The sequence below is a fragment of the Garra rufa genome, chromosome 13, assembly GCF_049309525.1.
Source record: "Garra rufa chromosome 13, GarRuf1.0, whole genome shotgun sequence".
NCBI classification, from domain to species: domain Eukaryota; kingdom Metazoa; phylum Chordata; class Actinopteri; order Cypriniformes; family Cyprinidae; genus Garra; species Garra rufa.
The window spans coordinates 44,004,430-44,017,182 of record NC_133373.1 but is presented as its reverse complement, the minus strand read 5'-3'; the positions used below and the strand labels follow the sequence as shown (position 1 = coordinate 44,017,182).

At 31.7% G+C, this 12,753-nt stretch overlaps 1 protein-coding gene across 1 annotated transcript; it reads left to right on the top strand.

The window, feature by feature from the left end:
* The first annotated feature begins 4,005 nt into the window (after window positions 1-4,005).
* Window positions 4,006-9,817, top strand: LOC141348563 (NF-kappa-B inhibitor epsilon-like). Its single transcript, XM_073852842.1, has 3 exons — window positions 4,006-4,549; window positions 9,306-9,408; window positions 9,791-9,817. Exons 1-3 carry the CDS (start codon window positions 4,239-4,241, stop codon window positions 9,815-9,817), a joined length of 441 nt encoding a protein of 146 aa, XP_073708943.1. The 5' UTR covers window positions 4,006-4,238.
* Window positions 9,818-12,753: the final 2,936 nt, after the last annotated feature.

Below are 12,753 nucleotides of genomic sequence, written 5' to 3'. Positions count from 1 at the left end.
TTTATTTCTATTTATTTATTTATTTTTAAAATGCATGTTCTATTTATTTGATCAAAATACATAAAAAATATTTATTAAAAAGATGTAATAATTTCAAAATAGAAATTTCAAAACAATTTCAAAATAGAAATTGTGCTTTTCCATTTGTAATATGCATGTTCTATTTATTTATTTATTTCTATTTATTTATTTATTTTTAAAATGCATGTTCTATTTATTTGATCAAAATACATAAAAAATATTTATTAAAAAGATGTAATAATTTCAAAATAGAAATTTCAAAACAATTTCAAAATAGAAATTGTGCTTTTCCATTTGTAATATGCATGTTCTATTTATTTATTTATTTCTATTTATTTATTTATTTTTAAAATGCATGTTCTATTTATTTGATCAAAATACATAAAAAATATTTATTAAAAAGATGTAATAATTTCAAAATAGAAATTTCAAAACAATTTCAAAATAGAAATTGTGCTTTTCCATTTGTAATATGCATGTTCTATTTATTTGATCAAAATACATCAATTTCAATATAAAATCAAAAACATATATTTATCTGTATTTTTCAGGACAATATTAACCTAGCCTATTAATAATAGTTATAATAGCCAGTTTGCATGTTCCTATTTGTCACTATATAATGGGTTGCATAGGGAAAAAAAAATCTGCAGATTTAATTAATTTATTTATATATTTTATAATTATTTTATTTATTTATTAATTCTATTTATTTGATTAAAATGAAATGTGTATTTTAAAAACATTTTTAAAAACAAATCACATTTTAAATTATTATTTAAATAATTCTGTTCGATTTTTAAATATAATATATTTTACTTATTTTATTCTATTTATTAAAATACAATTTAAAATAAACAAATACATACATCAATAATTGTGAATTTGTATGTTCCTATTTATCAATAATGGGTTACATAGAATAAAACATTTTTAAAAGTGCCTTTTATTTTAGATTTTATTTATATAATGAAATGTATGTTTTATCATAAATTTTTTCCTATTTTTTGATAATTTTTTTCCTAATTTTTTGTTCCCATTTATTACATAGAATAAAAAAAAATAATTGTGTACTTTTTTTAAAGATTTTATTTATGTAATATAATATAATTTATGTATTTTATAATTTATTTTTTCTATTTATTTGATATTTTTTATATAATATATATTTAATGTATTTTATTATATTTATTAAAATACAATTGTTTTATCAAAATAAAATAATATTTTATCAAATACATACATTTTAACAATATTAGCCTATTACTAATAGCAAATTTGTATGTTCCCATTCATCAATAATGGGTTACAATAAGAAATGTATTTCTGTGCATTTTATTTTAGATTTTATTTATATAATATAATTTATGCATTTTATAATCTATTTTAAAATAATTAATTTTATTTTATATTTGATCAAAATAGAATAAAATTTGATCAAAAACAATTTAATTTCTATTTTTCAGCAGAATATTCAACTAACAATAGCCAGGTTGCATGTTCCCATTCATCACCATATAATGGGTTGCATAGAATAAAATAAATAAATAATATATTTTATTCTGCAGTTTATGTAATTTATATATTTTTTAAAAATCTTTTTTTATCAAAATGAAATTACATTACATGACCTTTTTAATAATTAAATATTTTTCCGTAAAGTATATAATATCATTTATGTATTTTATCTTTTTTGTGATCATTTTAGACATTTTATCAAATACATACATTTTATTAGCATTTTTCAGCAGAACGTTAAAGAAAATAAATTCCGCACATTTTATTCTGTAGTTTATTTATATATTGTATTTTTTTCTATTTATTTTATCATTTTTTATCAAAATGAAAATACATTATATTTGTATTTTTTTCATTTCAATTATTAATTAAGTAATTGTGTTTTTAAAATAATTTATTCATATATTTTATTATATTTATTAAAATAAAAAATTATCAATATAAAATAGCATTTTATCAAATACATACAATATTTTTCCTTATTTTATATTTTCATTTTATTTTATCATTTATTTATATAATATCTGTACATTTATATTTATTAAAATAAAATTGTTTTATCAAAATAAAATAAAATAACATTTTGTTTGAAACAATTTTATGTGTATTTTTCAGTAGAATATAACCTATACTAATAATAGTTTGCATTTTCTCCTTCACCACAACATAATGGCTTACACAGAATTTAAAAAACAATCGAATTATTACCATGCTTTTCAGCCTTATTTAGTTTGTTATAAATGCTTTATGCATTTCCCTTCTGTTCAATGTTCAAATTCATCCTTCCTCTTTTGAAAGCATTGCTTTGCTCTTTCTGACGTCATAATTAAGGCTCTGACGTCATAATCTACCTCTCCCTCTGGTTTACGTACACAAAGCTGTCTCTTACAGTCCGTATCTTTATTGTTCAGCACACATATTGACTGTAAAGAATATGTGCTACGACCTACTTTTTCAAAACGTGATTTCCCTCACCGAAAGTCACATGATCTGCTCATTTTAGATGACATACACCTGTGATGAAAATACTTGTGACAAACGTGATGGAGTTATTTGACCTTTCAAATGTAAAATACCATTTACTTAAACCTTCAGCCGAAGTTTTGTCCAGTATTTGATCATTTTGTCGATATCTGTCAGATCATTTAGGCTGTAATCAATCATACACCACGCATAGCGATATACAGGACAGAATTTAAAGACGGACTACAGCGCCACCTTCTGGTCATTGTTAGTACTGTCCATCTACACATAATGACAGCATTGAAGATTAAAAAAAGGATTTTTAAAATAAAATAAAATTAAAATAAAATTAAAATTATGTTGTTGTTTAATTATTATTTTATTATTTAATTAAAATCGCCATGAAGGCAGTACAGTACAGCATAGTCTATATATTTTTTATTTCATTAATTTTTTTTATTATTTATTTAATATCACCCTAAAGGCAATACAACATATTTTACCAGCATTTCTAAAAAAAATACATTTTAAGTAAGATATCTTTTATATATTTTCTCTACTTTATATATTCTCACTATATTGCATTCTTTTTTATGTAAAATATTACTGTGTGCACGAATTAAGAGTTTTTCATTGTGTGCAAAAACATTGTTTTGCACAAAATGCCAAAAAACTTCTTTAAATGTTTCATTGGCATTTTTATTCATATAAATAGGTCATGAGAAATTAAGCTCTCTAAAGAAATTTGTCAGAATTTAGTTTGTAGTTAAATATTTTATATATATATTTTTTTAAATTAAAATCACCCTAAAGGCAATACAACATAGTTTACTAGTATTTAAATAAATACTTAAAAAAAAATTTTTTAAGTATATCTTTTTTGCATTTCAGTAATGAAAATTATGCATTTTTGTAATTCTCATTTTTCTCAGAATCAGGCAAGTTAGATTTTAAAATTAATATAAACTATAATTGCATTCTTTTACATGTCAAATATTATTAATGAGTTATTTTATTACTGTGTGCACAAGTTTTTCATTATGTGCATTGTTTTTACGTAAGTTTTTTGGCATTTTAATTCTTATAAATCTCAATTATCTAAAAATGCGTGTTGCAAGAAAAAAAAATAGGCTATATTATATTCCATGTATATTATGTATTTTTCCACGATCATTTTAAATGTGATGACTTTCATGTGATTATGTCAATGTGTGCAATCCTGGGAAATTCATAAATGCCCATATTGAACTTGTGTTGCAATTCGGGGTTTAAATAAAGGACTTTATGAAGCCTTGGGTCAAGTCACAGGTGGTTTTAGGAAGTTGTTGGCTGTGCAAAATAGAGAACAGGTCTGTAGTTGAGGTCTTTCAGGAGATTCCATGGGGTTGTCATGCAGTGTTTGGATTGGATCTGTAATGATATGGGTTTGCCACTCCCTGTGGGGAATTCCCACTTTAGACTCCGCCCACAGAACAGCTTCCCTATGTACTTCACATTATCGCCAGCACGCGCACAGCGCTTTCATTAACTTACAAAGATTGGCTCGCACACTTCACCTTACACTTACTGTTAAAAAGCCATCGTGAATCCTCTTGCGTCTGGAGTATCTGAGGCGGCCAGTGGAGTCATCGGAGGTGGGATGAGAAACAAAAGCTTATGGTGTCATAATGTCACGGTGATTTTACGTTTTTACGTCGCTACTTTTATACACTGACTGTACACATCGAAGCTTCGAAATGGCGCGAAGCGGCGGTGAGAAACCAGGCAAACTCGAATTCGACGAAAGTCGGATTGACTCCGGAATCGACTCGTACAAATCGATATCCAGAGAACAGGACGGGAGTTTAGACAACTCTGAGGATAAAGACAAAACCTGCTCTACAGACGAGAGACTGGACTCTGCTTATGTCTCTTCATCGCTAACAGTGGACAGTTTGGGGGATTTTATCGAGAAATGCAGCATTTCTGAATGTGAAAGCACGACGGACTGTGAATACACTGAAGAGGAAGTGAATTTCCTAACCACTGTCACAGAGGATGGAGACACGTACGTTTATAAAACTCCCCTTCATTGATAAGTTCCCATGCTTCACCTGAGTGCAGTTCCGATGTGTTTTAATGTCTAAATTTGGCGTTTTCTGCCACTTTTATTAACTTAGTTTAGGTAATATAGTTCCAAATCCGCGCCGCGGAGTAATACTATTAACGTAACTTACTCAAAATATAACACGCTCTATATGCATTATTGTTTTTCTAAAACGCTTTCAACGTCATAAAAAATGGAAATATACATTTTAAAATATTAAAGAGAAACGTTATCGTTAAAACTTTTAAAAAGCATTTTTTAGGTGCTATATGTTAGCGTGGGCGCTGCACAGTGATTCGGTCAGCAGGTGTTTTGTTAACGTGATAAAATCCAAAATACAGTGATAATTATAATGTCAAATACAAATGATGTTTGTATGTAAACCCCCATTATATATTATATGTTCACAACATATTAATTGCATTGCATGGTTCTGTATTGCCAGGGACTATATTTTCTAGCGGAAGAACGGAAATTAATTAACTTTCAACTCAAAAATACACTGTGTTTTATCATGTCGTAAAATGCATTATTTTATAAAAGCAATAAGTAAGCCACTTTAGGCTGTGTATTGTGTAAATAATCAAGCTCAAATGGATTGCAGACTTGTTTTTGTCTTAAGTAGCACGGGTATGTATAGCAATAGTCAGAAATGCATTGTATGGGTCAAAATGATCGATTTTTCTTTTATGCCAAAAATCATTAAGATATTAAGCTCATGTTCCATGAAGATATTTTGTAAATTTCCTACCGTAAATATTTTAAAGATTATTTTTTGATTAGTAATATGCATTTCTAAGAACTTAATTAGGACTTCAAAGGTGATTTTCTCAATATTTTCTTTTTTTTTTTGCACCCTCATATTCCAGATTTTCAAATAGTTGTATCTCAGCCAAATATTGTCTTAACCTAACAGCCCATACATCAATAGAAAGCTAATGTATATACAAAATGTTCAAAAAATGAACCCTTGTGGTCCAGGGTCACATATTTGTACCTTGTTTCAATTTTAATCCAAATCAATGCCAGTGATTTAGGTGTCAAGGCCAAAATGGCTATAATCAGACAAAGGAAGATTTGCGGTCTAAAAAAAAAAAGTCTAAATGAGATGCTTAAGTCATAACAAGATGTTTTATATGCGCTTAGTGTCATTTTACGGTCATTTGAGTCCAAAAATACTCCTTATTGACCAAATTCAAAATAAAAAATAGTCTTTGCAGCTTTAAAATGCAAAGCTGGTAAATATATACGTGGCAAAAAGTGTGCAGAATGATAATTCAACCCTTGACAAATATTTGGTTTGTTTTGCAAGGCATTTAATGTTCATTAATCACATGTTCTGGTGATGTTTTTTGGAATCTGGCATTCTGTGAATGAGACAAAGGGTAAAGTCTGTAGTATGGAGTTTTCATGGTGAACTATATCTGAAAATGAAAATGGCTTTGAATGATATTTGAATAACAAATTACAATGCACTTCATTCATTTTGCACGACAAGTGCAAACAAATGAAGGAGCTCAGTTTTAAATGCACGCTCATTTTATTGAAAGAATTGTATTTGAGTTGGAGAAAAATGGTGGTAGACAGGAAACTAGCAAACGTTTTTTAAAGTTGAGTGACTTTACAGCCTGTTTTAGATTGCTGAGTGACACATTCTCATGTGAGCGATTAAGTGTTGATTACAGTAGCAGGCTTTTCTGTTTTAACACTACAGTCAGTTAACAGACGTTTAGAAACTGGATCTGCCGTTTATGGCGCATGAGAAGAAGAAAGCAGAAGTATGCAGACAAGCAGTGGAATTCCCCCTCGTTGGGTCAGAAAACACGTTCTGATGGCAGCTTTTTGGAAAGTGCAAAGCTTTTGTTCTAAACACATATTCATGTGCTTTTAATACTTATTTACCCCAAAAGCACATGTCACAAACTTGTTCATGCAAGCAGTGACCTTTACACCAGAGTGTGGTTCAACCTGCAACGTATATGTTCAAAAACATACGCAAACATTCACCGCACAAGTGGGCATGTAACACACAGCCTGGTTAATGTCAGCCTGTTTTCATTTCTGCATTGGTTTTTCACAGTAACAAGTCAGGATGTGATGTTATTTTGAGAACATCTTGCTTTTTGATTCATCTTGAATCATAGTGGCCTGCTAAGGTTTACCTTTGGCCTGCTTGTGTTGCTGTTGCAAGAGAAAAACGCCTTTGTCTTTTTCCCTGAATGTCATCAGTAAAGAAATTCTAGTGGCCAAATGAAATCCCCAGACAGTCCGGATGAGCAAATAGTATCCCGTTCTGGGCATTCACTTTCATTATGCTATCAGTTTTATGTGAAAGACACTGTAGTAAACAACTTTATGGGAATGTTTGTTGCAGTAGCCAAAAATACATTGTATGGGTCAAACTTATCGATTTTTTATGTTAAAAACCATTAGGATATTAAGTAAAGACTATGTTAAATGAAGATATTTTGTAGATTTCCTATTATAAAGTAGTGATATGCATTGCTAAGAACTTCATTAGGACAATTTTAAAGGTGATTTTCTCAATATTTAGATTTTTTTGCACCCTCAGATTACAGAGTTGTATCTCAGACAAATATTGTCCTATCCTAACAAACTATACGTCAATGGAAAGCTCATTTATTAAACTTTAGATGATGTATAACTTACTTAAAAAAAAAAAAAAGTACCTTAAGACTGGTTTTGTGGTCCAGAGTCACAAAAAAATAATTTACAATAACTTCCGAGTGTTTTTATCTGGTGTGCTCTCATAAATACAATTAAAATTGTGTCTTTGAGTAATATCTGAACTATTTGAATATTATTCAAGCAGTGCTTGATGGATTACAAATCGTAATCCTTTACTGATTACAAATTACATGATGGAAATTGTAGTTAGTAACAAAATCTGGATTACACATATTAGGTAATTTAGTCTGACTACTTTTTGATTACTTTTAGATTACTTTTGACTTGACTTGCTTTTGTCTTAAGTAGCAGGGGTATATTTGTAGCAATAGCCAAAAATACATTGCATGGGTAAAAATATATATTACAATATGTTCCATTAAGATATTTAGTAAATTTCCCTACTATAAATATATCAAAACGTAATTTTTAATTAGTAATATGCATTGCTAAAAGCTTAATTTGAACAACTTTAAAGGCAATTTTCTCAATATTTGATTTTTTTGCACCTTCAGATTCCAGATTTTAAAATGGTTAGCTATCCTAACAAACCATACATCAATGGAAAACTTATTTATAATAATTAAGATGATAATAATAATAACTCATAAAAGTTCCAAAACCTTGGGAATCCTTGTGTAACATCAACAAACATTAATAAACATGATATTACATGGCCGAAGTCACTGAATATGATGAAGACATAGTATTTCACTGCTGTGCGTGAACACGACAGTGTTTAGTAACTTTGTTTATAAGTGGTAGGCTAATTTAGAAAGGAAAAAAAAAAAAAAGAACTGGGCGAATAAATAAATTATGAATACTGCCATTGTGTGAATATGTAATCATGTAGTCTATAAAAAGTAATTGCAATCTGATAATGTAATATAATCTACAGTAATTATGAGTGCTTAATGTATGGAATCTGATTATGTAATCTCAATTACATCTAATCAGTTACTACCCAGTACAAGTGCAAGCAAATAAAGGAGATTAATTTTAAATGCACATTCATTTTATTGGGAAATTCAAGATGTTAAATAATGGACGTTTTATCATACTTTAAAGTGCATTATTTGGGGCACTATGCAGTACAACCCAAGGCCCATTCACTTTCATTATATAGGAAAAGAGCAATGTGAACACTCTTTAAAATCTCTTCTTTGGTGTTTTACATAACAAGGTCACGAGGTGGAATAAACAATGACCGATTTTTCATTTTTAGGTGAACCTGTTCATTTCATATGCAGCGAAGCATGAATCACGATTGTTTTACCACAATCAGATCGATGACACTGAAGTTGCTCTCACATGCTGAAACCGCTCCATCTACCTGCTTCCTTCTGGCTTACAGTAAAAGTAAAGACTAGGTTATCGCGTGTGGGGAAAAATTACACACCTGCGAGGAAATATGGCAGTCAGAAGATGGGGGGGAAAAAAAGATAATGAGTGTGCATTAATTTATGTTCCTGCATACATCATTTACTGGTTCTCTATGTGACTCAGAGACATCTGAGAGCTGAATTAAGAGAAACGAATGGATTTGTTTTGTGCAATCGTTCAAAAACAGGTCTAGGTTATATTTTAGGCCTAAATCAAAAGAAATCATGTTTATTTTCTTTATGCAAAATGCAATACGGATTCAATCAACTACAAATCCCTCACTTTTTGTGTCTTCACATCTTGTTTGAAATCAGCTGCGTAGTCATTTTTGTAGGTTTTTAGTAACCAAAGCAGCTCTGAAGGGTTTTATAATTCGATAGCAAGGCGATTGCTGATACGAATGCTCTTAAAATGCGCAAAAGTTCCAGTGTTGCGCAACGGCTCGAAGCATCTGTCAGCGACACACGCTTTTGTGTGGCATATTTCTCAGTATCATTCGCCCTATTTTTTCCATCACACATTGTGAAATGTTCTGCTTTTACACTGCGGTTAGCTTGATAGTTCCTTCCCTCAACTGTTGGCTCTGCTTTAGCTTTTAACCAGCTTTTAACTGGCATTTAACCAGCAACTATTTTTTGTTTTCTAGGATTCTCCATTTGGCCATAATCCATGAAGAGAAAGGTTTTGCACATCAATTGATAGACCTGTTTCCTCCAGAGCTGATGGATATACAGAACAACTTGTATCAGGTATCAATTGCAATTTGTTGCATTCAATGAATTCATGAGCGATTTCCACAGATAGCCGTACTGCTCTTGTTTCATGAATAAGACCCTGAAGGAACAGAAAAACTGTTGAGGGAAATCTTGCATGACTGCTGTAATGAGTTTGGTTATTTTAGTTTCCCCTTTGAGGGAAACTCCCCGAGTGCGTATCAAAGAACGATGGGGGTTTATTACACTCGTTTGACAGCCTCGGTTTCAATTGTTATTTTGAAATTTGGGGTTTATCCGGTGACAACAGACGAGGGGCTTTCTGAAGAAACCCCCTACGCAGACTGTAAGTGTGATTGTTATAGTTAGAAGAGCTAAATGAACCATTTATTGACTTCTTTTGGCATTTTGCTTGAAGGAAGCTGTGGCCGAGCCAACAGATTGATTAATGTACACAGTCATGGAAACTTGGAAATATCAATGAATTACCCTGTAAAGCTGCTGATGTAACATCTAAAATAACCACAGGTGATTATTGTGATTGCTCACAAAATCACCATGGAAAGTTGTGATGCACCTCTGGAATATCTATTGCTGGACAGATGCATGCCTTTTACATTATTTTTTTGGGGGGAAAAAACAAGATTGTTGTTGCTTTGAAGAAAAAAGAAACATTAAGGGGTTTTCCTTAAAAATAAAATTCATGCATTAGAGAGTTGAAATGTGATTAAAATCACATTGGAATAGGAATATGATAGTTTGTATTTTGGCTCGGCTTTAAAATGTTTATCAGAAGTCCTTTTATGCCTTGGAAATGATTAAAATCTCACTGGAACAGGAATGCAAATGTTTCCCGTGCTCTGCTCTAATATGTTTTCCTCATAAATCCTTATCAGAAATCATGAATGATATAAATGGATTGGTCAGAAGAGTGGGAACCAAGCGGAAGTGTCTTAAACTGCAATTCATCGACTGGCCGCTAGAGACTTGCTGCAAAAGGGAGTCAGTCCCATTGACTCCCCATGTTAAAATGCCCAACTTTACAGCAGAAAAAAGTATGTTTACAGCCTGGTTCAAAAAATGGTTTTGGTCTATATAGTTAGTTTTGCCCTTCATGTCAACTGCGAGGGGGGTGAATTTTTTTATAACTCATCCGTTTAAGTTATATTATGCCTTAAAGTTCAGCATAATTAAGGGCGTGGCCACTTGAGTGACAGGGGGATTGGCGCTGCTGTCACCACTGTCGCGCTAGGCGGGCGTGGTTTCAGCAACCAGCTCCACCCACGTCCCGCCTTTTTGCCCATTTTTGATTATCCGGGAGTGACGCTCGGTGACATGATTCCAAGATGGCGACGGCCGAATCCCGCCCACTACAGGCTTGAAAATAGCGCTTCAGAATCCTACGGGTGACGTCACGGATACTACGTCCATATTTTTTACAGTCTATGGTGGGAACACAAGACGTGTGGATCTTGGCCAAAAATGTGAGTTTTTTTTTTAGGGTTCGTACAAGTGCTTATAAAAGTGCTTTATGTACTTGAATTTGGCTTTTTGAAATTTAAGGCCTGGAAACCCCTTGAAAATGGCAATATTCCTGAAGAGGTGCTTGGAAAAGTGCTTCAATTATTGAAATGTTTTTTTAAATGTCTTTTCACACAAAATGTATGCAATTTAATAAAACTAGTAAAAAAAAAACAACAAGTGACAATTTATGTAAACGGCTGAAGACGCAAAAAAGGAACAGATGAACTGAATCAGCTGAGTGAGTCATTTACACTGGAGCCGCTCTGATTGATTCAAACGTATGACTTTGATCATTGAGTTCAAGCGATTCACTAGCAAAAAAACCATCAAATTAAAAAGGGAATTTCGACATTGCTTGTAGTGATTTTAAAAAAAGCACGTAGCGATGAGTGAAACTCCAAATCAGTTAAACCACTGCGTCGCAAAATGACTCACTGTTTCGAAACGTTCTTATATTGCGTATCGCAAATCTTTGGATTCAGACTGGGACTTAGGAGTGGGTTTGTGAATCATTTAATTTAGATTGGAACTTCGCATATCGCAAATCATTTGATTCAGATCAAGACTTTGGAGCACGTCTCGTGAATCATTTTATTTAGATCGGAACTTCTGAGTGCAGATCGCAAGTCATTTGATTTAGATCGAGACTTCGGTGCAGGTTCGCGAATCATTTGATTCAGATCACAACTTCACAGCGGGTTGGCGAATAATTTGATTCAGATCGAGACTTTAGAGTGTGTTTGCAAATCGGTTGAATCAGATAGAGACTTCGGAGTAGGTTCGCAAATCATTTGACTCAGATCACAACTTCAAATAATTTAATTCAGATAAAGATTTTGGTGCAGGTTCGCAAATCATTTGATTCAGATTGAGACGTTGTTGCAGATTCGCAAATCATTTGATTCAATCGAGACTTTGGTGCAGGTTGCAAATGATTTGGTTCAGATCGAGATTACAGAGCAGGTTCGCAAATCATTTGTTTCAGATAGAGACTTTGGAGCAGGTTGTAAATCATTTGATTCAGATCGTGATTTTGATTCAGATCGTGATTTTGGTGCAGGTTCGCGAATCATTCGATTCAGATTAAGACTTCAGTGTAGGTTCGCGAATCATTTGATTCAGATCGTGATTCCGGTGCAGGTTCACAAATCATTAGATTCAGATCAAGACTTCGGTGCAGGTTCATGAATCATTTGTGTTAGATCGAGATTTCAGTGCAGGTTCACAAATCATTAGATTCAGATCGAGATTTCGGTGCAGGTTCGCAAATTATTAGATTCAGATCAAGACTTTGGTGTAGGTTCACAAATCATTTGATTCAGATCAGGACTTCAGAGCATGGATCGCGAATCATTTGTTTCAGATCAGGGTTTTTCACTTAAACCGTAGAAAATATTAAACTATTAAGGCAGTACAGTTGTAAAAAAACAAAGAAAAAGAAATTATATGCAAATACAAATCCCTTGAAAATTAAAAAAAAGGAAAATTAACTGTGGTTTTAATTTCAGAAAGAAGACGTTGTTTGATAAGTGAGATGACTGAAGTCCTTGAAAATAAAAGTAGTGCTTGAAAAGTCTATGAAAGTCCTGGAATTTCATTTTACAGTATCTGTAGGTACCCTGTTTTTTTTTTTTTTTTTTCAAAATACTTGTAGTTAATATTAACATTGATTCATTTGTTTAGTTTTAGATTACAGCAAGTTGAAATCAAAGTCAGCCCTGCTTATCGTCACTGATTCACCAGTGTGTGTTGTTCAGAAAAAGAAAATGTTGTAATCTTTCAAGTGTAATATCTTGCTCCACCTTAAGGAAGCAACTTTCTTTTTCTAGAAAGGAAAACCCCTGCATCCAGTCGATT